The sequence below is a fragment of the Salvia hispanica genome, chromosome 3 (genome assembly GCF_023119035.1).
Source record: "Salvia hispanica cultivar TCC Black 2014 chromosome 3, UniMelb_Shisp_WGS_1.0, whole genome shotgun sequence".
NCBI lineage: Eukaryota > Viridiplantae > Streptophyta > Magnoliopsida > Lamiales > Lamiaceae > Salvia > Salvia hispanica.
Genome location: NC_062967.1, coordinates 5,446,345 through 5,471,042, shown reverse-complemented (window position 1 = coordinate 5,471,042; position 24,698 = coordinate 5,446,345). Strand labels below are relative to the sequence as shown.

At 35.7% G+C, this 24,698-nt stretch overlaps 1 protein-coding gene and 2 long non-coding RNA genes across 3 annotated transcripts; 2 read left to right on the top strand and 1 right to left on the bottom strand.

Annotated features, from left to right (window-relative positions):
• Positions 1-214: 214 nt before the first annotated feature.
• Positions 215-1,320, bottom strand: LOC125216532. The gene is made up of 3 exons (XR_007175424.1): positions 1,239-1,320; positions 1,088-1,157; positions 215-797 (listed from the first exon to the last, which is right to left on the bottom strand). It is a non-coding gene; the product is annotated as an uncharacterized LOC125216532 (long non-coding RNA).
• Positions 1,321-1,820: 500 nt separating this feature from the next.
• LOC125216533 lies at positions 1,821-2,493 on the top strand. Its single transcript, XR_007175425.1, has 3 exons — positions 1,821-1,854; positions 2,142-2,249; positions 2,316-2,493. It is a non-coding gene; the product is annotated as an uncharacterized LOC125216533 (long non-coding RNA).
• Positions 2,494-10,084: 7,591 nt separating this feature from the next.
• LOC125209125 lies at positions 10,085-11,372 on the top strand. Its single transcript, XM_048108733.1, has 3 exons — positions 10,085-10,741; positions 10,814-10,951; positions 11,025-11,372. Exons 1-3 carry the CDS (start codon positions 10,085-10,087, stop codon positions 11,370-11,372), a joined length of 1,143 nt encoding a protein of 380 aa, XP_047964690.1.
• Positions 11,373-24,698: the final 13,326 nt, after the last annotated feature.

Genomic DNA, 24,698 nt, shown 5'->3' with positions numbered 1-24,698 from the left:
CCACTCTTGACGGTCTCACGTTGGTCGCCGGATCTGCCGGCGTCCTCCTCTGCTCCGATAATCCCGCAGCACCGCCGCCGTCGGGCATGCACAGGCGGTGTTGCGATTTCAGCTCAATCTCAGCTGGAAATTCAACACTTCTCCCACACTCACACACCACAACCAGAGAGCACACCAAAACAGCAATTTATAAAGACTAAATATAGATATCGAATGATATTGAAGTGATTATCAACGGATAAAGAAATGACGATACAGTAGACGATACAATAGGAATTGATAACGATAAACAAGATAGAAGTAACCAAGGTTAATGCTTCGGATCCACGATCCTCAGCCCAAGCGCTCAGCGCACACAACACACTATTTTAATGAATGAGTATATGCTGCATCTTTCTCTCCTTTTATATTCAGCTCACAAGCCCCTCTCTCTCCTCTTTCTCCCTCATGGTTATTAGATAGTTAGATCTCCGGCTGTCCTCCCTTATTAGCTGACGTGGCACTCAACCCCAGCCCACTCTTATGTGGAGTGCCTCTTCATCAATTTGTGATCGTAACAGGCGGTGCTCTCGCCACTGCTGCCTTCGCTGGTGTGCGAACTCGCCAGAGTACACTTCTCCGTCCAGCCCCCCTCAACTCCGTAACGCACCACCACCGTCGCCCTTGGCTTCCCGGCCCTGTCGCCTTCTCCTCGTGGCGGTAGGGAACCCGTCGGCGAGCAGCAGCGCTGCACGCGCTTCCTCCGCGAGCCACGCCGCTTCATCGGCAGCAGATAAGTCCCTATCCTCTCTCTCTCGCTTATTTTTCGTGTTTAGAAAAGAAAATTAGTTTGTGGGGATCTGTTCTAAGGCCTAAATCCCTTAATCAAGACTTATGTGATTTAAAGCTTGAGATGGAGCAAGGCTTTGTTTCACTGTTCCATTTCAAAACTAGAAAGATAAGAGCCTTGAGTTTTGGGTTCTACTGTCCTTCCATTATTTTTATGACATGATTTTAAAGTGTTGGTGGTCTAAAACATGCTTGAGAGTTATTCACTATATGCTGGCATGAAATCTTGGTTTGAAGGAAGGATGGAGGTGTATATTACCTCTTGAAAACAGCTGCTAAATCCTTCTTCTGATCCTAAGACCCGCAGCCGTTTACTTGTGTCTCTGGCCCTTTTGTTGGGGTTAAGGAAAAGAGTGAGTTTGGGTTGAACATAACCAAATCTTGAGAAAGGAGGAAAGAAGGTGTGTTACCTCTTGCAGCAGCTACCGATTCCTTTTCTATACTACTAGAACTCAAGCTCTCTCTCACTCTTAGTTTGCTGGAAATTTCAAGTGTGGTGAAGGGAGTCTAACGGTGGGGTGGAGGGGTTATTATAGGCTGAGCTTGTGTACTTTGGGAGGAGTTAATGGGCTGCCAAAACTCTTTGTTTCTTCAAGAGATCTCCCTTTACTTGATTCTATCAGCCCCTTTCATTAAGAATCTTTGGTGTTACATGGAGGACTAAGAGCGTCTCCAATGGCGGACGTCCCGGTAGGACGTCGCCGACGTCAGACCGGACGTCCGCCGTAGTGGCCCCGAAGGGCGCCCGTCGCATGGGCTCGCCCGTCCTCCCCACGGGCGGGCGGACGTTCGCCGTTGTAGCTCCACTCGGACGTCCGGTTTTTAAATTTTTTTTTTTTTAAAAAAAATCTCTATAAATAGGGCTCGTTGAACTTCATTTCATTCACACCACTTGTTTTGTGTTGACAAGTTTCTCTCTCTAAATCTACAAATTTTCATTTCTACTACAATGGAGTACAATAGGGCACGGGCGTCGGGGACGAGGAAGAGGACGAGGACGAGGACGAGGAGGAGTGAGAGCCGAGGGTTGTATTTCTCGACTTTTTATAATTATGTAATTTTTAGGTATTATGTAATTTTATTTTTAAATTATGTAACTTTTTTTTAATTATGTAATTTTTTTTTAAGTATTATATAATTTTAATTCCGTATTCCATGTCGACATTTTAATTCTGTAAAATAGAAGTCCATAAAATGGGAAGTCCTAATGATGATGTGGCATGAATTTTATGTGGGAAGTCCTAGTGGGAGGGGCGCCACCAGAGACACTCTAAGTACACTACTAATAAATTCCACTCGTTTGCTTATTGCAGGGGTGGTATTAGAGGGATAACAAATTCGTAGGTGCTGTTTTGAGGAGTGGATGCTGTAGGCATTGACTTGCCTTGGTCCATTGCTAAAGTGGAATTGTCTCTTTTCCTGTAATAAGAGCTTCTTTAATTTCTCTTGTTATTTAGTCACTAAACTTGTTTTTATTTGACTTGCAGGTGCAAGAAAAGGCTGGCTGCCTTGCTGTTGCTTCGAGACGGGCTCGCTGCCTCGGGCCCTCGGGCTGATCGGATACGGGCCGCGAAGAACGCGAGGATTGGGCTTGTTGAAACGAGGCTCACACTTACTTATTAATATACTCTTAGTTTTTTTTTTCTCAGATGTTCATGTACTTTGATTATTTAAAGAAAAAAAAACACAGAGTTCGTTTTAGTTCGTTCTTCGTTCCTTTTTCGTTCATAAATCGCGATTAACTAATACTACGACATCCGATACAATGATGGAAATAAACATTCCTTGAATCAAAGATAGCTAGAAGTGACATGCGATTTCATAGTTCAACGAAAAGCCTTAAATTAAGGTAATTAAAAGAGCGGGTATTACATTAACTTGGACCAACTCAGTCTACTAACAATCTGGACCGGTTATGGGCTGAATCAAAGCCCAAGTTAATTCAAAATTTGATAGTAGTAATTAGAATGATAGTGCTCCCTCCACATATGTTTTCATATCGACATAAATATATCTTTAAGATTGTCTACTTAAAAAAAACTTGAATTTGATAATTTCACTATCAGTTTTGTAAAATTTGGAAATAATTCGGATCTATAGCTTAACTAAGCAGTGCAGCCTCTTCATTCAAATACTCAATAGTCAATTCCATATATAAATTCAAAAACCATAATTATAATGCTTCACAATTACAATGACAAATTGAAAATTGAGTTGAAGCAATATAAATAAGCAAAAGATATAAAGCAAACAAGATTACAATGTACTCTTCATGCATATATCAAGAAGTATACTTTAAATTTTACAATTTGATTGATTATTCAATATATAATCACAAACACTCTTGGCGTACATTGGTGATTAATTTTTTACAGGACGTCGATGCGGTGGTTGATAATCATTAAGTTCAATGTTCGATCTCCTCTCCAACGAGCTCAGTACCCCCTCATCATTCTCAAATTCTCTAACATCCTGCAAAATTTATATAGAAAAAAGAATTAACTTAGGTCAATTTATAATATTTTCATATATTTTATATGCATAATGATGTCATATGTTCAGGTAGTTTCTCCGGGGCCTTGGTAAGCAATTAAGAAGCTTCACTCGAATATCATAAAAAGAAATGTATCCATGACATAGTACAATTTATGGTGCTCAATTGCTTAGTTTTTAAAATATGTATATAAAAAGAAGAAATTTAAAAGTATGAGCCCAAATTCCCAATCAAGTTGCTATTTAAGTGGCATATAGATGAAATAAAGTTATATTTTAAATATTTCTTTGAATCATTATTCAAGTATTAGATCCCCTGCTTAAACTTACAAGTTACAATAGTCTGGCAGATATGCAATGAAACTATAACCAGACAAGATGGGAGAGTGACATCATGTGTGCTTGAAATATGATAATTTTATTTTATTAATTATGCAATCATTACAAACGTGTTAATTATGTGCATGATGATGTTTTGGAGAATGATAATCATTAAGTTCAATGTTTAGTCTTCTCTCCAACAATTTCACCTTTAATCCCTCGTCATTTTCAATTTCTTTAACGTCCTGCAAAGTTTATATATAAAAAAGAATTAGTTAAGGTTGGTTTAGTATCATTTTCCTGTTTTTAAATTGGGGTTTTTTATAATATCATGTGAAAATTGTGTGTTAGTGAGAGCCATACCTGAGTATGAAACTTGTTGAATAACACTTGATTCTTGATTGTATTAAGGCGTCCTGTTGAATAAAACAATCGGTATATATACATATACATATCTAAGGTCATTGTTACTATGTTTTAGTAATTCATTATAGGAAATAAGGATTTTAAAATGAACTAAACGATGTAAAATTGAACTTAGGTGCTCTCTTATAATGACGGCTATACATTTTCCATTTTAAGGGGATGTTTTGTCTTTAACATGACCATGTGACACACAAATAAACACAAAGATATGATGGCCGAAAACCTTTATTTGACACTGGAACCGTTGTGGAAGACACCACCAAGTAAAGAAGGAGAAGCACTGCTACCTGCCGCCGTCCAAACTCCATGATCCACCGAGGAGGTGAGGGTTTTCAGAATTCACTCAAAATTATGATAATAAATTCATAGTTAAGTTGCGAGCTATTTAAGAGGCAGATAGAGATGAACCAAACATATAATTATATGTACGTAGGGTTTTGTTAGGATGAGATTTTTTGTCATAAATGAGAAATGAGATGCAATTTCAGCCACTCAGCCAGAATATTTATGAAATGTCAACAACATGTAGTTTATGTCAACTCGGGGGTATTATCGTCAATAGCCTGCAAATCAAATGTCAATAGACTTCACATCAAATGTCAACAATTTTATTCAATAAATATTTTTTTTTATTTTTATTTTTTATTTTTTTTTAAATTTTATTATTTTTTTTTATCTTTTTTGTTTTTTTTATTTTTAAAAAATTTTTAAAATTTTTTTTTTAGTTTTTTTTTTTAAAAAAATTTTGTCAACTATATATACAATTCATGTCAACTACATATCAAATGTCAACAACTTTATTCAATAAATACTTTTTGGCGTGAATTGTACATGTAATTGACATTATATTGTGTAGTTGATATGAATTGTATACGTAGTTGACATGGATTGTACACATAGTTGACATTATATGTGTGTAGTTGACATGGATTGTGTATGTAGTTGACATTGATTGTACACATAGTTGACATTATATGTATGTAGTTGACATAAAACATAGTTGACATGAATTGTATATGTATTTGACATTATATGTGTGTAGTTGACATGAATTGTATATGTAGTTAACATTATATGTGATGTGTGTAGTTGACATTATATGTGTGTAGTTAAAATGTATTGTATATGTAGTTGAAAAATAATTTTTTTTAAATTTAATAATAAAAAAATAAAAAAATTTAATAATTTTTTTAAAAAAATAAAAGAAAAAAATTAAATTTTTTTTTAAAAAATGAAAATAAATTAAAAATAAATAAATAAAAATTATTTAAAAAAATTTAAAAAAAATTAAAAATTAAAAAAAATATTTATTGAATAAAATGTACCATGATATTACCATTCTGCCATTTCATAATTAATTAATCTAAAATATTTTCCATGTGGCAAAATCTGGACCACTCATTTAATAAAAATGAGTGGCTGATATTGCATCTCATTTCTCATTTACCCTAAAAAATCTCATTTGATCACAACCTTGAATTATAATTCCAAAATTTCTAATTCTATGATTTGAATTCCATATCAAAAGTAGAAAATTGGAATTCCAAATAGGCATAATTAGATAGCTTCACTACCTACTACACACATTTCACACAGTACACACATTTCATGCATTTCACACAATATACACATTTCACGTATTTCATACACTACACACATTTCACACACTACCCACATTACACACATTTCACACACTACACACATTACACACATTTCACACACTACACACATTTCACACACTACACACACTACACACATTTTTGCACATTACACACACTATGCACATTTCACACACTACACACATTTCACACACTAACACGAACCCGACACGAACACGTCGTGCCCTTAACGGGTCGACTCGATAAGGACACGAACCCAATAAGCTCTAACTCAAACCCATTAATTTCGTACAGGTTCGTATCGTATCAAATATTGCCAGCCCTACCAATATCCCTTAAATTTATACTGGCCCGATGAAACTAGTGCCTGAAGCCCATTACTCAGGCTAACAATCTGGACCAGTTATGGGCTGATTCAAAGAATTTTTTTTTAACTTGAATATAATAATGTCCCCACCTCTGTTTTCAATGTCGAAATATACTACTCCTTCCGTCTCAGATAATTTGGGACAGTTTGACTCAGCACGGATTTTAAGAAATGTAATGGAAAGTGAATTGAAAAAGTTGGTGGGATGTGAGTCCTACTTTTAAAGTGCATTAGTTTTATAATAAAATGTGAATATGAATGAGTTAGTGGAATATGAGATCCACTGCTAAAAATAGTAAAAATAAAATGGGTCAAATTATCTGGGATGGACCGAAATGGAATACTGGGTCAAATTATCTGAGACGGAGGGAGTATATATTTTCAAAATTGTCTGTTAAACAAAGAACCTGAATTTGTTAATGGTATTGAATATCAGTTTTGTAATTTTGGAAATAATTCGAATCTATAGGTTCACTTAGTGAACCCTTTTGATTTTAAAGCGTAGATTTTTCTAATAAAACTTTAATAATCTTATCAATAGGTAAGATTGTACTAAGTACTATCGTCACAAAAAAAGAGATTAAGTTAACAATGAAATAATATACTTCTCCACGTCATTCTCGAGTACCGATATTTCAGTCATTTTATACTTTTATCTCTCTCTTCTAATTTATCACTATGTATTAAAATTCGTATTATTCTTAGATGTGAACTTTTTATAGGACGCAGGTAGTATTAATGAATAGTACTTATTTGACAAACTCAAATCCATAAATCCAAAAACCATGATAAAACTCACAATTACAGTCTTTTTAAAGACAAAATTGATATTGAGTTGAAACTAGGCAGCAAATGAGACCAAGCAAAAGACAAAACATACAAGATGACGATATACTCATCATGTACGCTTGAAATATTATAATTTAATTGATTATTCAATAATTATCACAAACACATACTGATAAGATCTTCTTGAAGGTCGAGGCCTTGGAGGAAGATAATCTGTGAATTCATTTCATTCTTCTCTCCAACAAGCTCACCATCACCCCCTCGTCATGCTCAATTTCTCTATCATCTTGCAAAATTTAATTAGAAAAAAATTTATTCCAGGTCGATATAGAATTATTTTCATGTTTTTTATATGTTTGATGATGTCATATTATTCACATAGCTTCTCCAAGGCCTAGGTAAGCAATTAAGACGCTACACTTGAATATCACAAAAATTGGAGTAAAACTTATGATGCCCCCAAAACTATGTCAAAAATTTTGCAAATATGGCAAGTACTGGTAAAAGAAATTCAACTCAATTACTAAAATTATAGTTAGAAAAAATTGCAAAAAAATAAATACAAGTAGAGAGAGAACTGAGCATGAAACTTGTTGAGTGAAACTTGATTCTTGATTGTCTTAGGGAATCCTATTGAATAAAACAATATTCAAATAATCATGAAAACTATATATATTAGATTTTAACTTAGTAGGTGAATTAAAATACTCCCTCCGTCCCCGATTAAGAGTCACATTTTGCGCATGAGTTTTAAGGAATGTAAAGAAAAGTTGGTTGAAAAAGTTAGTGGAATGTGAGACCCACTTTTTTATATTGGTTTTATAATAAAATGTGAGTGAAGTGAGTTGGTGGAATGTGGGACCTACTTACCATTTATGGTAAAAATGAAGTGTGACTCTTAATTAGGGACGGACTGAAATGAAAAAGTGTGACTTTTAATCGGGGATGGAGGGAGTAATTAATTACTTGACAGTTGACACTGGAACCGCCGTGGAAGACACCAAGAAGTAAAGAAGGAGAAGCACCGCTAGCTGCTGCCGTCCAAACGCCATGAGCCACCTCCGGCCGTTTCTACGTTTGGGGTTTCCAGAATTCACTCAATCTATTTAAAGGGAAAAAAAATATTATAATTGTAACATTGGAAGTTGGAACTCTATATAGAGCTTTCGATCTTTATCAATATATTAAATCCCTGACTCAACATATCAAATTAATTTTATAGTCAACTCTTTTTGGCGAGTTGATATCACAATTGTTTTAAAATTTTGTGTTTTATTATACTTATAACTCTAACGTACTAACATAATTAGGAAAAATACCTCCCACTTGGATTATTTATAGTTAGTTTGAAAAACACGGTATCCAATCCACCCACCCCTGCCTTCTTCCATGTGAATAATGTGATAGCAATTTGTATTTGCGGATGGGTTGGCGGGACTATCGGCACGTGACAGAGGGGAAGAGGGAGGGGCATAAGTTGCGGACTCAATTCATAAGCGAGGACAGAGCCAGAAAATTATAGTAAAAGGGGCAAAAGTATAAACATTCAAATTTTTCTTTAGAAAAGCTCTAATTTTTGTTCGTCGCTATAAACCCTTGGGTTTTTTCTGCATGCTCTATATTAAGGAAAAGAAAAATATTTTATCGTCTTTTCTATTATCTTGGATTCTAGCTGCATTTTATCTTATTAGATGGGGCAGTTAAACTTTTTTATTATAATACATGGAGGGGCAATTTAGTGCTTAGTTAATAAATTAATATAATTTGCTTTATAAATCTACATGTATATGGAAAAGTGTTTAGTTAATAAATTAATATAATTTGCTTTATAAATCTACATGTATATGGAAAATTGAAGTGGGGCATTTGCCCCTTCTCATTATGAATTGAATTGGATCCGTCCCTGTATATAGACTAAATGAGCTATCTCCTCAAACAGACTAATCTTTTGGGATGAGTTCTAATATTTGTTCTGTATCAATTGGTACTTTTATTGAGAGCCCAAACCACTCGGGGTGGTGGCCGGGCAACGAACTCGCCATGACCAACGAGTACATTTGGGGCCGGCTCGGAGTGATGGCCGGACAAAGATTCCGCCGTGACCAACGCATGTGCTCTCAACAAGAGCACCAAATGATACAGTTATTTTCACAAGGATGTGAGAATAGATAACATCCTCCAATTACGAGCAACGGTGATGGTCACTTCTATGCTAAAATTCCATAATTACTCATATTTAAAGTCTGAATTTATAAATTGATATAAAAAGCAACAAAGCATATTGATTTGAAGCATGGGCAATTAAACCTATCTTTAAATTTGAAAGCTTATTTAGATTGTTCCAAGTTGGAAATATGAAAAAAAATATTTGAACCTCGGTTCTGAATCGAAGGTTAACGTACCGATGGTCTGACTAAATCGAGCCCCACTAATCCTACAAGATATTGGATACGTACTACTATAGTATTTAATATGTTAAGGTACGTATATTTTAATTTGATATCATGTTATGCATATAACATGATAAAGGTACGTATATATGATGAGATATACTATCATAGTTTAATTTAGATAAGAATAAATAGTAGTAGTAGAGTAATATTGGAAAATAAATATATGTACAGATAATTTCTTCCAGAAAATAAGATTTAATTTATGAGAATATTACGTACAGATATGTTCTTCAGTTAAATAAGATTTGTTTTATGAGAATATTACGTATGGATAGTTATTCCCAGAAATTAAATAAGATTTGCTTTTATCCTTATAAATTATTTTTTCTGTAGCGGATGATATAAAATATTTGGTACCGAATCATTTTTACAAAATATACAAAAAATAAGCCTCTCAAATTGACTATATATGTAGAATAAAGGTGTTGAAAAATTAATAACAATGGCGACAGTGCAACGAAGGCGACTCGAAGTTGACGATGACTTCACGGTTATATTCTTTCGTCCATATTAATATATACATTGCATTATGTTATGTCTCTTAAATTTATATATTGATTATTGTTCATATTATGTTAATCATATAGGGAGATCGAATTAGTATACTTCCAGATGAAATATTAGGCTTAATATTGTCTTTGTTGAGCTTGAAAGAAGCTATGTCAACTAGCATACTTTGTTCTCGATGGAGATACTTGTGGACCTTCACACCCAAACTAGATCTACATGTAGATTGGTTGGAAACTTTACAAAAACAAAGAAATTATAATCGTTACAAGTTAATTGGCATGTATGTTAGATGGGTTGATCGCCTGCTCAACACATTGAATTCCTCTAACAATCTTGTCAAATTCAGAGTGGCGTTCTCTTTATCTTCTGCTTTCACATTATGGATTGATGAATGGCTTAGTTACGCTGTGAATAGAAAGGTTGAGAGCCTTGATTTGATTTTGGGCACTGACTTACCACAAGACTGCTACTCTTTTCCATACAAACAAGGGAATTTCCCTGACAATCTAAAACTGCTTAAGAAACTCAGTTTGCATTCTGTTATTGTAAGTGGTGAGGCTGTGGCCTTTATGTTAGGGAATTGCCATCTCCTTGAGCAACTCTCAGTGTCTCGAATAGGCTCGCTGGAGTCTCTAAAGGTTGTTCAAACCTCGCCAGTGTTCAAATGCCTAGAAATCAGCCAATGCAACAGTCTCAATTTAGTTGTGGTTCGTGAGTCGAAAGTTGTCTGCATTAAGTATGATGGTGCAACTAACCAATATTGTAGCTTCACGTTCGTCGATGTTCCTCTCCTTACTCAGCTCTGGATTCGGGCGAAAGCGCACAATCCTTTTGTAAATTTTACTTCCATCATAAGCATTTTAGACATGTTTGATTATGTGATTCCACAACTACACATGCTCAAGATATACGCTACGGTCAGACTCCAAGACGAGGTACACTTGTAATTGATTTTCAATAAACTAGTTACTTTAATGGTTTTATTAAAATATGCATGTATTGTACAGGATATTATAAAGAAGTTGATGCCTAAGCTCAAGGAATTAGTGGTGGTATTCGATAGTAATTACTGTGACAAGTGGTCTCTCATGCCAGTAATAAGTTGGTTTAGAATGACACCTTGCTTGCAGAGATTTGTGGTAGAGGTAACTATCTGTTTATTTTTTATTTTTTATTTTTTATTTTTTTATGAATTACTCTAACTTTGTCAATTAATAGGCACCACATCAAGAGAAGAACAAAAAATGTCTTAATAGTATAAAGTGTTATGATTGTTGGCATTTGCGTTTTTATAAACGAGAGTACAACTTCGGGAGGGTTAATTCTCCAATCAAAGAAATAGAGTTTGTTGGTTATCGTGGTGTGCTTAATCATTTTCAAATGATTACACAGTTTGTGGAACTCGGCGCGGCCATAGACAAGATAATTGTCGATCCACGACCTTTCAAGCTTCGTAGTTATATGCCATGGGATCGCATTTCTCAAAATGATACGAAGGATGAAATATTTGCTAGAAATTGTGCGAAGGACCAACTTAAACATTATCCGCGTGTCAACATTCTTTAGAGTGAACATACATCAAATTTATTTCTATATTTAGACACTTTATTATTATTAAATTATTAGAAATGTTGCATTTCAATTGCTTTTAAAGTTAATTCACTTTATATTATAGATAATGGGCCCTTTTAATGCCCAAGAGGCGACATCCACAATTTGTGGTCCACAAAGGTATTGGTATTCATGGTCTCCATTATAATCAATTTATCTACTCTCTTTTCCACTATCATCAATTTAGGATAGTTAAATTAAAATAAGAGTAACGAAATCATCTCTCGTTATCTCTTACTTCTCAAATTTCAAAAGGTTGAAACTTGAAAGTGCAAACGATGATGTTTTAGACTGTCACCACGTACTCACTCACACACACACACACACACTAGAAAGCAGCTTGCCTGGTTTTGAGCTTGGAGTGGCCGCTGGAACAATCACACATATTGGAGAGTTGATCCAAAGCCCCCATTTAAAGTGGACAATAACCGAAAAACGGACAAAAATGGCCAAAATAATAGGGGATGAGGGAGTAGATAAAAGAGAAGAAACCAATGTTTTAAAAATTGAATCAGTGAGTGAACCGGCGAAGCTACTGATTCATAGTTTAACCGGGTGAACTAAGCTACTGTTCATGGTTTAACCGGGTGAACTACTGGTCGAACCGTTTTATTATTACAAATTATATATAAAATATATTCAATTTAATGAATAATAAAATAATTCAATTTATAATAAAATGCATAAATATATAAATATAAAAAATATTGAAAATTAGTAAACCTAACATACATAGCAATTATTCACTTAGTAATTGACATAATAACGTCCATATAATTATGTAACAGGAGTAAGCATTTATTTTCGGCACGGATTTTAAGAAATGTTAAAAAAAAGTTACGTGGAAGAAAATTTGAGGAATATGAATCTCATTTGTATATACTCCTATTAGTTTTAAAAGATATGTGAGCGGAGTGAGTTAGTGAAATGTGAGACCTCTTTACAATTTATAGTACTAACAATGAACCTGGACTTCTATTCGTGGATGAACCAAAATGGAAAAAATGAGACTCCTATTCGCGGACAGAAGGAGTAACTTTTACTCTCTCCGTCCCAAAGTAAGAGTCATATTTTGCCATTTCAGTCCCACAATAAGAATCACATTTCACTTTTAAAGTCTTACATTCCATTAACACAATTCATTCACATTCTATTATAAATTCAATATAAAAAAAATGGATCTCATATTTCACTAATTTTTTCAATCTATTTTTTTTATATTTCTTAAAATCTGTGTCCACAATAAACGTGACTTTTATTATGGGACAAAGAGAATGATAAATCACTTTACAGTATAATCGTGTCCGTACATTAATGAGTTATAGTATTGAAAATCAATATAGAAAGCCGAATAAATACATGAATTGTCTGACTCTCTTAAGTAACTTTGAATTTATTCGGTTCTAATCCTATAATCCTAGGATTTGTCGTGAAAATATTACCATAACTAACATTAATAATTTAGTAGTAGATTGAATTATCTGTTGCTAACTATTTTGCGGCGACAAAATTGATAACGGCATCGAATTAATTCACAGCTAATTTATACTACATGACATAATTTAGGGTTGTAGATGAAAGTTGTAAATTAATGAATTATATCTGAATAGGGGTGGATAGATACGATATATCTTACCGAAACCACCGTATCGTACATCTTATCGTAAATTCGATATGTGAAAAAATCATATCTTTACCTTACCAAAATTTTCGGTATACCTAGGGCTGAGGAAAAATACCGAAAATACCGAATATTTGGTATACCGTGATTTTCGGTAGGGTATGATACCTTACCGAAAGATTTCTGTAAGAGCATCTCCAATGGGCGGCTAGCCACCGGCTAGCCGATCGACGTGGCTAGCCGGTCGGCTAGCCGAACCATTGCAATCGGCCAGCCGCAAATCGGCGTAAAAATCGGCGTGGGCTAGCCGGTCAGCGGGCGCTGGCCGCCATTGTAGCGGCCCGATCGGCCAGCGATCGACCAGCCCCCAACGGTCGAATTTTTTTTTTGACCCCTATATATACGCGATTTCAGTTTCATTTTCATTTGCACCACTTGTTTTTACGAGTTTCTCTCTCTCTAAATTTCTGTACAAGAGCAACACCGAGGAGGAGAGGGTAGCGGGGCTCGTGTGCGGGAGCCCTTTTTTTAAAAAAATATCATGTATTTTTTTTTTAAATCTTTGTAATTTTTTTATGAAATGAATGAATTTTATTCCGTAAATGTCTCGTAAATTTTATTCCGTAATCGTAAATTTTAATTCCGTAAATGTAGTGTTTTTTGATTTATTTTTTTTGCGGCTGGCCTATGGCTGACCTAAATCTGATGTGGCAGGTGGATTTTTAGTGCTGCTGACGTGGCAGGGAGAGAGAGTGGCTGGCCTATGACCATTGGAGATGCTCTAAGGTAACGGTATGAACTTTCATATACCGCGGTATATTGCTGCATACAGAAATTCGATACATAACCGTAAATTAAGGTATATACCGTAAAATATAAATATAATTATTTATAAATTATATTTTATATAAGTTTAAATTATAAAACGTATTGCGAAATATAAATATAATTATGAATAAAATATATTTAATATATTTTTTAAATTATAAAATATAATAATATTCTAAAAACTCAAATTATCTATTTTCATTGGTAATGAAAGCCAGGTATACAGAAAAAGTACGGTATACTGAAAATGAGGTACGGTATTGGTATGGAATTTCGCCATACCGAAAATAAGGTATACCGAAGATCAGTATACCGAAAATTTTGGTAAGGTAAAGGTATGATTTTTTCACATACCAAATTTACGGTAAGGTATACGGTATGGTGGTTTCGGTAAGGTATACTGTACCTACCCACCCCAAGGTATACCTTATTTTTGTAATGGCGAAATTCCATACCGATACCGTACCCAAATTCGGTATGCCGTACTTTTGTGGTATACCTGATACGCTCGGATTTTGCACAGTTTTAAGGCCATTATTTGGTCCGTTTCTTATGTCAAAGTCACTCTACATGTCTATTATTTGAATATTTTATCTATTTTGGTATTTTTACGTGTTTTGTGAGAAATGTGCATATTTGAGCCGAAAAAGGCAGTCAAAACGCAACGTCTGGAAATCTGGAGTTTAGACGGCGACCGGCGACCGCCGGCGCCCGGCGGTCAGTGCTATGTAGCGGCCCGCCTCGGAAACTTTCGCCTGGAAACGAGTCTCGCTCGGCGACCGCCGGAGGTCAAGCGGCGGTCCGCCGCCGAAGGAACAGAGACTCTGGAATGCAAAGCGGCGACCGCCGGCCAAGGTGCGGCGGTCTGCCGGAGAAAGGCGGCGAATCCGAGAGCCCTAGATTCTGCTCCAAGATTTACCATATTTTGAAGATCTTTTCTTTCTACAATGAGGAATGACTTTCTCCTATAAATAGGACCTCAAGCTTCATCAATTAGAGAGCTTCTTTTTGCAAAATAATTACTGAAGATTAAAAGCTAGAGTACGTCATTGTGCAAGGAGTTGAAGAAGGATTTCAAGAACATCAAGAACGACAAGGATTCAACCTACGGGTTTTATTTGCTTTAGTTTTATGTTCAAATTGTCTCCCCTTCAATCTATGTGTTTAGCTTATTCCATTATGTGTAACTAAACTAATAGGATTCTAGGGATGTGTTATTAACGACTTTGGTTATACAATTCCAGTTTTCTACTTAATATCTGTTTTATTTTTACTTTGTTTCTTCCCTAAGTATTCGTGATGCTACATAATTGAGTGACACAATTGTGTATGATTTAATATAACTTGCTTCATAACTGTAAGAGAGTTCTAGCGAGTTGGATTCACTTAGTAAACGTGTAACATCCCAAAATAAAGTTTAATCAGGAAGTAACTTCCGATACGAGATCCGTCGATTCATAGTAAATTTCTTAGAAATTATGTATAAAATGGAGAAAAAAATATGTATATATTAAATTATATAGCTAAAAAGTCATTAAAAGTAATTGTTTTAATTTTGAGCTAGTCAATTAAATATAAGAGATGTTCAAATGAAGAATTTGTGCAAGGGTATTTTCTTCTCACATGAATTAGATTTAATTCTTTCTACCTTATTATCATAATGCACAAAATTATATATGTATATGGAAATGAAATGGCTCCAAAGTGTTGTTGTGAAAATTAAAGGAAAATTCTAGAAAATGAGGAATATGTGGATAAATAAAATTGTGACAAATGTCCTAACTAATACCACATATAATAAAATATAAAGTTGGGGATAGAATTTAGAACATCTCCAATAGCGGCTAGCCGATTTTTTTCGCTAGCCGATCGGCTAGCCGAACTATTGGAACCGGCTAGCCGCGAATCGGCGTGGGCTAGCCGATTTGAGGGCGCTAGCCGACCGCTGGCCGATCCCACTAGCCGCCATTGTAGGATCAATTTCGGCTAACCGGTTGAATTTTTTTAATGTATTTTTTTATGCATTTTTTTAATTTATTTCATTTTTTTAATGTATTTTTTATGCATTTTTTATTGCATTTTTAATGTACTTTTTTTTATGAATTTTTTTTTAATTATGTAATTTTTTTTAGGATGGAACTTTTTTAGTTTATATAAAATTTTTGCATTTTTATTGCATTTTTATGCATTTTTTAATGTATTTTTTAATAAATTAGTGAGGAGTAGAGTGGGGCGGTGGCTCGTGTGTGGAAGCCCGGATTTTTTTTTATTATGTAATTTTTTTGATTTTTAGTTATTGTACTTTTTTTTTTTTATTTAAATAAAATTAACGAATTTTTTTCGTATATGTGTCGTAAATTTAATTTCGTATTTTGTGTTTAATTCCGCAAATGTAGTTGTTTTTGAATTAATTTTATTGCGGCTGGCCTATGACAGGCCTAAGGGTAGCCTATTTGAGAAAATGCTGATGTGGCAGGTGAATTTTTTAGTGCTGCTGACGTGGCAGGGAGAGAAAATGGCTGGCCTAAGTGCCATTGCCGATGCTCTTATAATTCAACACTTCCTCTTCCTCCTTGTTTCTCCCCATAAACGGCACCCCCCTTTCTCCTTCTTTCCCTATCATTTTTTCTCCTCCTTGATTTATTTGGGTTCGTCGGCAATCGGGCATGTAATTGACGAAAGATTACTAAATCAAGGTAGGCCTTCACTTCTATCATATTATTGAAGCATATGAATTGATAAATTTATGAATTTAGAAAACATAAGTTTTTGGCTTCCTTAGTTTGAGTTTGAAGGATGCTTCATTACTTGATTCTTTCTGTTGCTATTTGAGTAAATAATAATATAGAGCATGTTTTGAAGATGATTATTTTGCTCTGTTTTTCAGTCACTTGTTTCGATTTTTGTAGCACCATTAGAGTTGTATAAAGTTTGGTTTAACAATTTTTAAAACTACTTTGATGAGTCCAGTAGCCCCCTGAATATTTTGGAGAATTTAGGAGTTCATCTACTATTTATAATAATTAGTTAGAAAATGTTGACAGAAATTGTCCAGTTTTGATAGTTTGTGGAAAAATGATGATATCTCACAAACCATTATGAATCTCCGAATGAATCTTGTTGTATTGTAAACTAGACTTCGTTGGGTATTTAAAAATATTAAGCCAAGCTCCTAAAGCCTTCCGAATGGATATAGAATGCGAATGAGAAATCAGTCCAATACAAATGTAATATTAGGAAGTTGAAGATGTCGGGCTCGTTTGATTCGCAGATAGAATATAACAAGATAGTTAACCTAAGATAGTGTTTTCGGGCCGAATGTAAGATAGTGTCAAGATAGTGTTTGTTTGTAGTTGTTTGATTGATAAGATAGTCTCTAAATTTATTGTGTAGATAGAATGAAAAAGGACAAAAATACCCTTGTTACAATTGGTAAATATATTCTGTACTACAACTACTATAATTTATCGAAAATCATGCTTCATTACTTAATTGGTCTTTAATTATCATTGCATATTAAGATATCATATCTCAAAACTGCCGTAATGGTTGTGTAAATTAGGTCACTAATTAATCCAAAAATTAGCTAATTCCTTAAGTACTCTAGTTTTGTGAATTAACTGAATCAATTTGTGTTAAATAGCAAATTTTAAATTAATTATTGAAGAAATCAACAGTGACTTTTTGCTCTAAGACAAAACACCAGTTGAGGAAGAAGCTCAGCTCTATCATCGCTGTCTCAATTCGAGCAAGATGAACACATTCAACCATCACAAAAATCGAATGAACTATTACCAAAATTCAAGCAAATTAGAGCAAGCAGAGCACCTTTGACCTATTTTGAGCAAAAAATAAACTGAAATTGAGTAAGAACCATTACGATGGTACATCCTTAGATGATGCTTAGATATGAATATCAACAAGAAGAGGCTTAGAACAATAAATCCATCAGGGGAGAAGGTCCGACGACGGCCGTTGGGAGGAACGGTCAATACCGCCGGATACTAAACTCCACACGACGCCGGAGAATGTAGCCGAACACAGTCCGATGGCCGGCGCCTCCTAGATGATGCAAAAAAAGAAGTAGTTTGTGAAAGAGAAGAGAGAGAGAGCGGCATGTGGAGAGAAGGTGGGAGAGAGAGAAGAAAAAGGGGTAAAATTGGCTATCGTAATGCAACAGTTCACAAACCCACCAAAATTGGTGAGTTAGTGTTTTCCCAAATTTTGAGTTAGCACGCCGGCCTAGGCGGGCTTTATACATTTTCTCGGGCCTTGAGATAGTACTTTCAAGACAATCAAACATCAGATAATTTTCACTATCTAGCCTTTTCCAACTATTTCTATCCAATCAATCGAGCGAAGGGGTGACTAAGATGAGATGGCAAAGGAATTTATTTAGATAATTTAATTATAAAAATATGATCTTGGGTAAAGTGTTAATATAAGTATATGTGAATTTCTCGAAGCTTTAGAAGTAAGGAAAAAGGGCTGAAGATTGAAGAATTAGCATAATATAAAGTTAAGAAGAAATCGTTACACTAGAAGGTAATTAGCGAATATTGTTACTAATAGTTATTGTATTTATATTTCTAATCAAGGCAAAAGAGCCAATTTTATGAAGCAAACACGAAGGAAGGGACTTGTAAGCTTATGTTATTAAGCTTACGAAGCTTACGAGGTAGCGTATTCTCTCTATGGTCTTTAATCTTTTTGTTGAGATAATGTATGTTAGATTGTGAATAAATATGAATATAGGTGAATGTTATGCTTAATTATACTTATAGTGTGAAAGGCCTGACTGATATGAGATTCATTAATCGAATCTGGATATTTTGTGGAGAAATGGTATAAGTATGAGTATATGATGAGATTAGAAATAAATTGTTATGAAAGATAATAATATACATATTTGTGTGATATATTAGTATATGAATTTGATAAGAAAATGAAAATGATTGTGGATGTAAATTCGATGAGATAAATATGGAAATGGGCGAGATGATGATGTCTGATCTATGTGTGATGATGTATGACCTGTCTGTGTTGATGTGTTATGTTGGAAATTGATAGAAATAAAATATACTTGATTGTGCTTATGCCCCGTGCTTGAGTGTATTCTGTGGGTACAATTGGCATGCCATAGGACAGCAGCGCTGCATTCTCTATGATTACTCGTCTTCTGGATAACCGAAGCGAGGATCGTCTGTTATCTGATCTGATATCTGATATTATGTCTGATCTGCACCCTCGTGGGTGATCTGGTTATCTGTCTACTCTACTCTATGCAGAGTCCTCTCGAGGACAAAATCTGCATCTGCATCTGATTGATTCTGTCTCTGTCTCTGATCTGGTCCGCGTACCCTAGTCTGTCACTTAGCACTTTATGGGGCAATATCTGTTTTGATATGTGAGAATGTTGGTGGTCACTATATGCACCTTGAAATGCGAAGATGCTGTGATTTGACTGTGTTGATGATATCTAGGATTTGTGTGTGTTGTTGATTATGTCTGAGATATTTGCGTGTTATTGTGTGGATAAGAATGTGAAATAAAGTTATAGATGATTAAATGTTTGACTTTGGGCATAGAAATAGAACGTAAGACAGATTGTGGGAAAATATGCTTATAAGATAAAAATGAGCGTCAATAAATACTAATTGGGGCTAATTGAATATATTCAATGACTATGGAATTACGTATTTGTAAGTAAGTATGTGTAGAATTGTGATGCAATGTGATAGTATTGATATGAGAAATTATTTGGGAAATATGGTACTCCCTCCGTCCCGGAGTATTAGACTCACTTCTTTTGGGCACATGATTTAAGGAATTGATATTTAAATAGTTAAAGTGGAGAGAGTAAAGAATGAGAGAGGGAAAAAGTAGGAGAGATAAGAGAGAAAAAAGTAGGTGGAGAATAAAATAAGATAAATGCTTTTTGCTAAAAAAGGAAACGAGTCTAATATGTTGGGACATCCCAAAAAGGAAAGTTGGTCTAATACCTTGGGACGGAGGGAGTACTACATATGTATTTGTTTTGACGATGAAAGACGTGTGTGCTATGTATAAGTGTTTGTAGGTGGATCGGAATGGGATATGTCTTAAGAGACATAATATAAAATGATTCAATGAGAAAGAAAAAAAAAAGCAATTAAAATATTTGTTAGTAAACCATTGTCTTTTCTAAAAAGATTGAATTATGTAGTGTGGGCATTGCTACTGAGCTGTCAAGCTCACCCCTCCCTTTTTCTTTTTCCACCCTGCAGGTTAAGTGATATAATCTGTATTAGAGGAGCGCAACGGCTGCATCCTTGACGAGTCACTAGTCTATTGTGGAAGTTTAGAAAATGGTGGCATGTTTTGTATAAATTTTTTTGATAGTCTTTTTCCGCTGCAAAGTTTGATATTTAATTTTCCATGTAATGTAATTTATATATAAATTAAAAGTGCATGAGTGTCGGTGATACCAGATAGTGACATTTCTTATTCGGTGGGTTTACCGATCGAGTAAGGGGTGTTACAAGACGCTACAGTTAGCTTTCTTTAAAACGACACTGTTAATTGAGAGTGAGGACTTTTCAAGGGTCTTAGGAGCTTTATGGAGTTACGTGTTAGGATTGACAACCCTAATATTGTAATCAACGCTTGTATCGCATGAGCATGAGCTAAGTGACTTGTTCTATCAAAGTAATAATTGTGCTAGGGTATTGTAGTTTGGAATTTGTATAACCATAACTGTGAACGCACATCCCTGGAATTCTCCTTATCTCTATATTTTATCTCCGTGATTTATTTGCAATTAGTTGTTATTTGATTTCTATTGTTTTCTGTTTTCAAAAATTCCCAAAACTTTCGGTTCTCCAGATAGTAATTGAGTTTTAGTAGAGGATAGACACTTTGTGTTCGTCTTCCCCGTGTTCGATATCCTGAACTGACCTTTATCTATACTATATATACTCTGTATACTTGCAGATTTATTTAGTGCTAAAAAATAGTGCATCAAGTTTTTGACGCCGTTGCTGGGGAAGACAATTTACTTTGGAGTGATATCTTCAAACGGACAACTTTACTACTTTGGATTTAGTTTCGCGACCCACTTAGGCGTGAGGGGCGCTTACCGTATCATCAATCGGTCTCTGTTCCGCACCGTGCTCGCCCTTACACCAGGAAGCGATCGGCTTGGAACAGACCGAATGGTCATTACCCAGAGGAGTTGGATCGAGGCTTTCACGGATATCGCCAGCCTACTTGTTGGGATGCACCCCTAAACCGTGCCCAGTACCCTGTAGGTAGGGTGGACAGACCGTGGGATCTCAACATGAAAGTGCCTCGTTTCGATGGTTCGGATGCTTCTAATTGGATTTCTAGGGTCGAGTATTATTTCGACCATCTGCAGATGCCAGATTCGGACCTTCTGCACTATGTAGTGATACTATTCCAACCACCGGCTACCGAATGGATTTTTAACTACAGAGCAAACAACTCGGTGGTAACGTGTAACATCCTTGACCAAAGCAGGTACTCCCTCCGTCCCGGGGTATTAGACTCACTTCTTTAGGGCACAAGATTTAAGGAATTGATATTTAAATAGTTATGTGGAGAGAGTAAAGTATGAGAGAGTGAAAAGGTAGAGGAGAGAAAAGAGAAAAAAGTAAGTGGAGAATAAAGTAAGATAGATGTCTTTTGCAAAAAAAGGAAATGAGTCTAATATGTTGGGACATCTCAAAAAGGAAAGTTGGTCTAATATCTTGGGATGGAGGGAGTATTATTTTTGTAGATTATTTTGTACAACATTATTGTGGGTATGATATTTATAAGCAATGGTATTATATTAAAATTATGTTAGGATAATTAAACTAAGTATGTGTACTATAAATGTATATACCAATTTAATATTTAACTAATGAAAGTAATAAAATTATATTATATATATACGTGAATGTATTTGTATAAGAACTTTTATTCAATATTTTAATATTTAATATATTTAGATATATGTAGCCTGTTTTATTTGATATAGTAATACATATTTGGTTACAAACTGGGACACGTGTAGAGAAAATAAGAGGAGTTGGCCATATCGTCTCATGCATTTGGCGTGTGTAGTATATAGGTGATGAATTTTTTTATATGAAGGAGGGGAAGTTTTATTCGAAAAATAAGAAAGAAGAGGAATTTGGACAGAAAAAAAAAGGGAAAGAAGAGGGAGAGAATGAAAAATTTAAAGCATAAACTCAAATTTCATTTTAGAGCAAAAGAAATATTAGTGAATAAAAAAAAATGGGGAGCATGTGAGTTCGACAAATAAAAAGGACTGTAGAATGAGAAGAGGAATTTGGAATTCAGTTAGATTGCCAATCATAATCAGGTGTGTATAAATCAGCACTTTTAATTTTACATGCTTTTATGTGGTTACTTGGTATGTGTTGAGTTGAAGTGAATAATTGGATTATACGATGTGATATTGATATGACATGTGTTTAGTGGTGATGATTGAGATATATGCTTGGTGCAATATTAATAGTATATTATATTGGAATTATGTAGTGGAATATGATATGGATATGTGATTGGTGCAATAGATATGTTTTGCATATGGTATTGGAATTACATGAATCATTTGATTAAAGAGGATCTGTGATAGTCTTGTCCTGGATCTGAAATCACAGTGGACATATTGGGACCTTCGGGTCAATCATAGTGGGACCTTCGGGTCAAATCATATTGGGACCTACGGGTCAATTCATAGTGGGACCTACGGGTCAAATCATAGTGGGACCTTCGGGTCAAATCATAGTGGCATATTGGAAATCCCGGGCAGATACCAGGCTTGAACTGTCACAGATTAATAAACTGAACAGAGTGGCATATGCATATTTATATGGAATTATGTTAATATTTGTTGATTATTGTTTTATATATTGGTTAAAGAATATGTTTAATTATTGGGTTGTGGAATTAAAGGTAAGGTTTATATGCACTGAGTTGTGGCTCATATAAACCACTAACATTTTTCAGGAATAAGATATCAGTGAATCTTTTGGGTTGACGTGAGTCATAAGAACTCCACATGTTATTAGGGTCGGCGGCTGATGCGTTTTGGCAACCTTCTCCTCCTCATCATTTTTGCATATAGATAAATATATAGTATAAAGAGTGGTGAGAGGGTCCCACTACAGTTTAGAATGTTCGAAATGTGTACCTGATAAATAGTGGTTTTTGAAATTATATAATATGTGCGCTTTATGTACTCGAAATGTGGTTATTTGTTTTAAATATTTGAATTTATTTATAGTAAGTGCATACGTCATAAGAGTTGGGGTGTGACATAACGTGGCTTGAGTTTCTAGAGGACGTTCGCCACAGGATTGATCCCTAGAGTTTTCGAAATAGCATAGGACCGTTGTCCAAGTTGGTGCAGACCGGTACAGTAGCTGAGTATCATGGTGCGTTTGAGCGCTATTTGAATCGTGTGGAGGGATTATCTGAGGAGACATTGACTCCAATTTTTATAACCGGTCTTAAGGAACCTATTCAAGAAAAGGTGGAGCTGCAACAACCGGCATACTTGGCCGAAGCGTTGGCTTTAGCCTTGCGGCTGGCGGCCTCGTGCGACGAACGACAGTCGCAGCAGCCTCAAAATAAGTGGAGCAATCGGGAACCGTGATACCCAGTGGCCAACAGCAGCGCCTCGGCTGGTGCGAAACCTCCTGCCACCAATACCGCTAAGCCCAGCTTTCGACCAATCTTGGTCTCGAACGCAGAGAAGGCGGAGCGTTCGCGAAAAGGGTTGTGTTACCACTGCCCGGAGAAGTGGATACCAGGACATGTGTGTAAGCAGAAAATGTTGTCGTATGTGGGCGAAGAGGGTGCGAAGACCAGTTTAACGGGTCGGATTCCAGTGAAAAGGCTGACGAGATTATCACTGCCGACCTCTCGCACCTTCACGCCTTATCCGGGGGAAATACATCCTGTCCATTTAATGTCGTGGGCACAATTGGTACAACTACGATTAGTATCCTTATTGATACGGGCAGTACCCATGACTTTCTTCATCCCAGAGTTGCAGAGCAGCTACACTATCCTTAACACCTATTCGTCCTTTCTGCGTGTACGTGGGCAACGACGCATCAATACTTTGTTCCCATATTGCGCGTCGCACCAAGCTTTCCGTTCAGGGCGTGGACTTTCTCATCGATCTGCACGTCATGGAAATTCATGGCCCAGATATTGTGTTAGGCATGGCTTGGTTGGAATCCTTGGGAAAGATTTCTGCAGATTTCGTGGGCAAAACGTTGGAGTTCCAGCAGAACGGGGTTCCCGTTGCTCTACATGGGGTCCAGCCTTCTTCGCGCCTAATCTCCTTGCAGTCTTTGGCGATGTTGACCTCTCATTCACCGGCTTATGAGTTTTACGAGATTATTCGAGTGGATTCGGAACTGCCCGTATCATCGCAGTCAGCGGTGGACGAATTTCCAGGCGATACACCGCCGGCTGTCCGGCAAGTGTTGTAGAAATTTCGGGCGGTTTTTGATGTGACGACAAGTATGCCGCCGCATATCGAGAGTTTGATCATCGTATCCACCTCCTGCTGAACTCTAAATCGATCAACGTGCGGCCTTACAGGTACCTCTATTTTTAAAAAATGAAATAGAATGGCAGGTACGAGACATGCTTGATCAAGGGATAATCCAATGGAGCTAGAGCCCCTTTTCATCTCCAATGTTATTAATCAGGAAGAAGGATGGCACTTTTAGATTCTGCATTGACTATAGGGCATAAAATATGCGACGGTACCCGATCACTTCCTTATCCCGACAGCTGATGACTTT

Bases quoted from the DNA above. Each gene is read 5' to 3' on its own strand.
- LOC125209125 (XM_048108733.1), top strand. From the start codon at position 10,085: ATGTATGTTAGATGGGTTGATCGCCTGCTCAACACATTGAATTCCTCT. The intron at 10,742-10,813 runs GTACACTTGTAA...TGTATTGTACAG, and splicing joins CGGTCAGACTCCAAGACGAG to GATATTATAAAGAAGTTGAT. The intron at 10,952-11,024 runs GTAACTATCTGT...GTCAATTAATAG, and splicing joins TGCAGAGATTTGTGGTAGAG to GCACCACATCAAGAGAAGAA.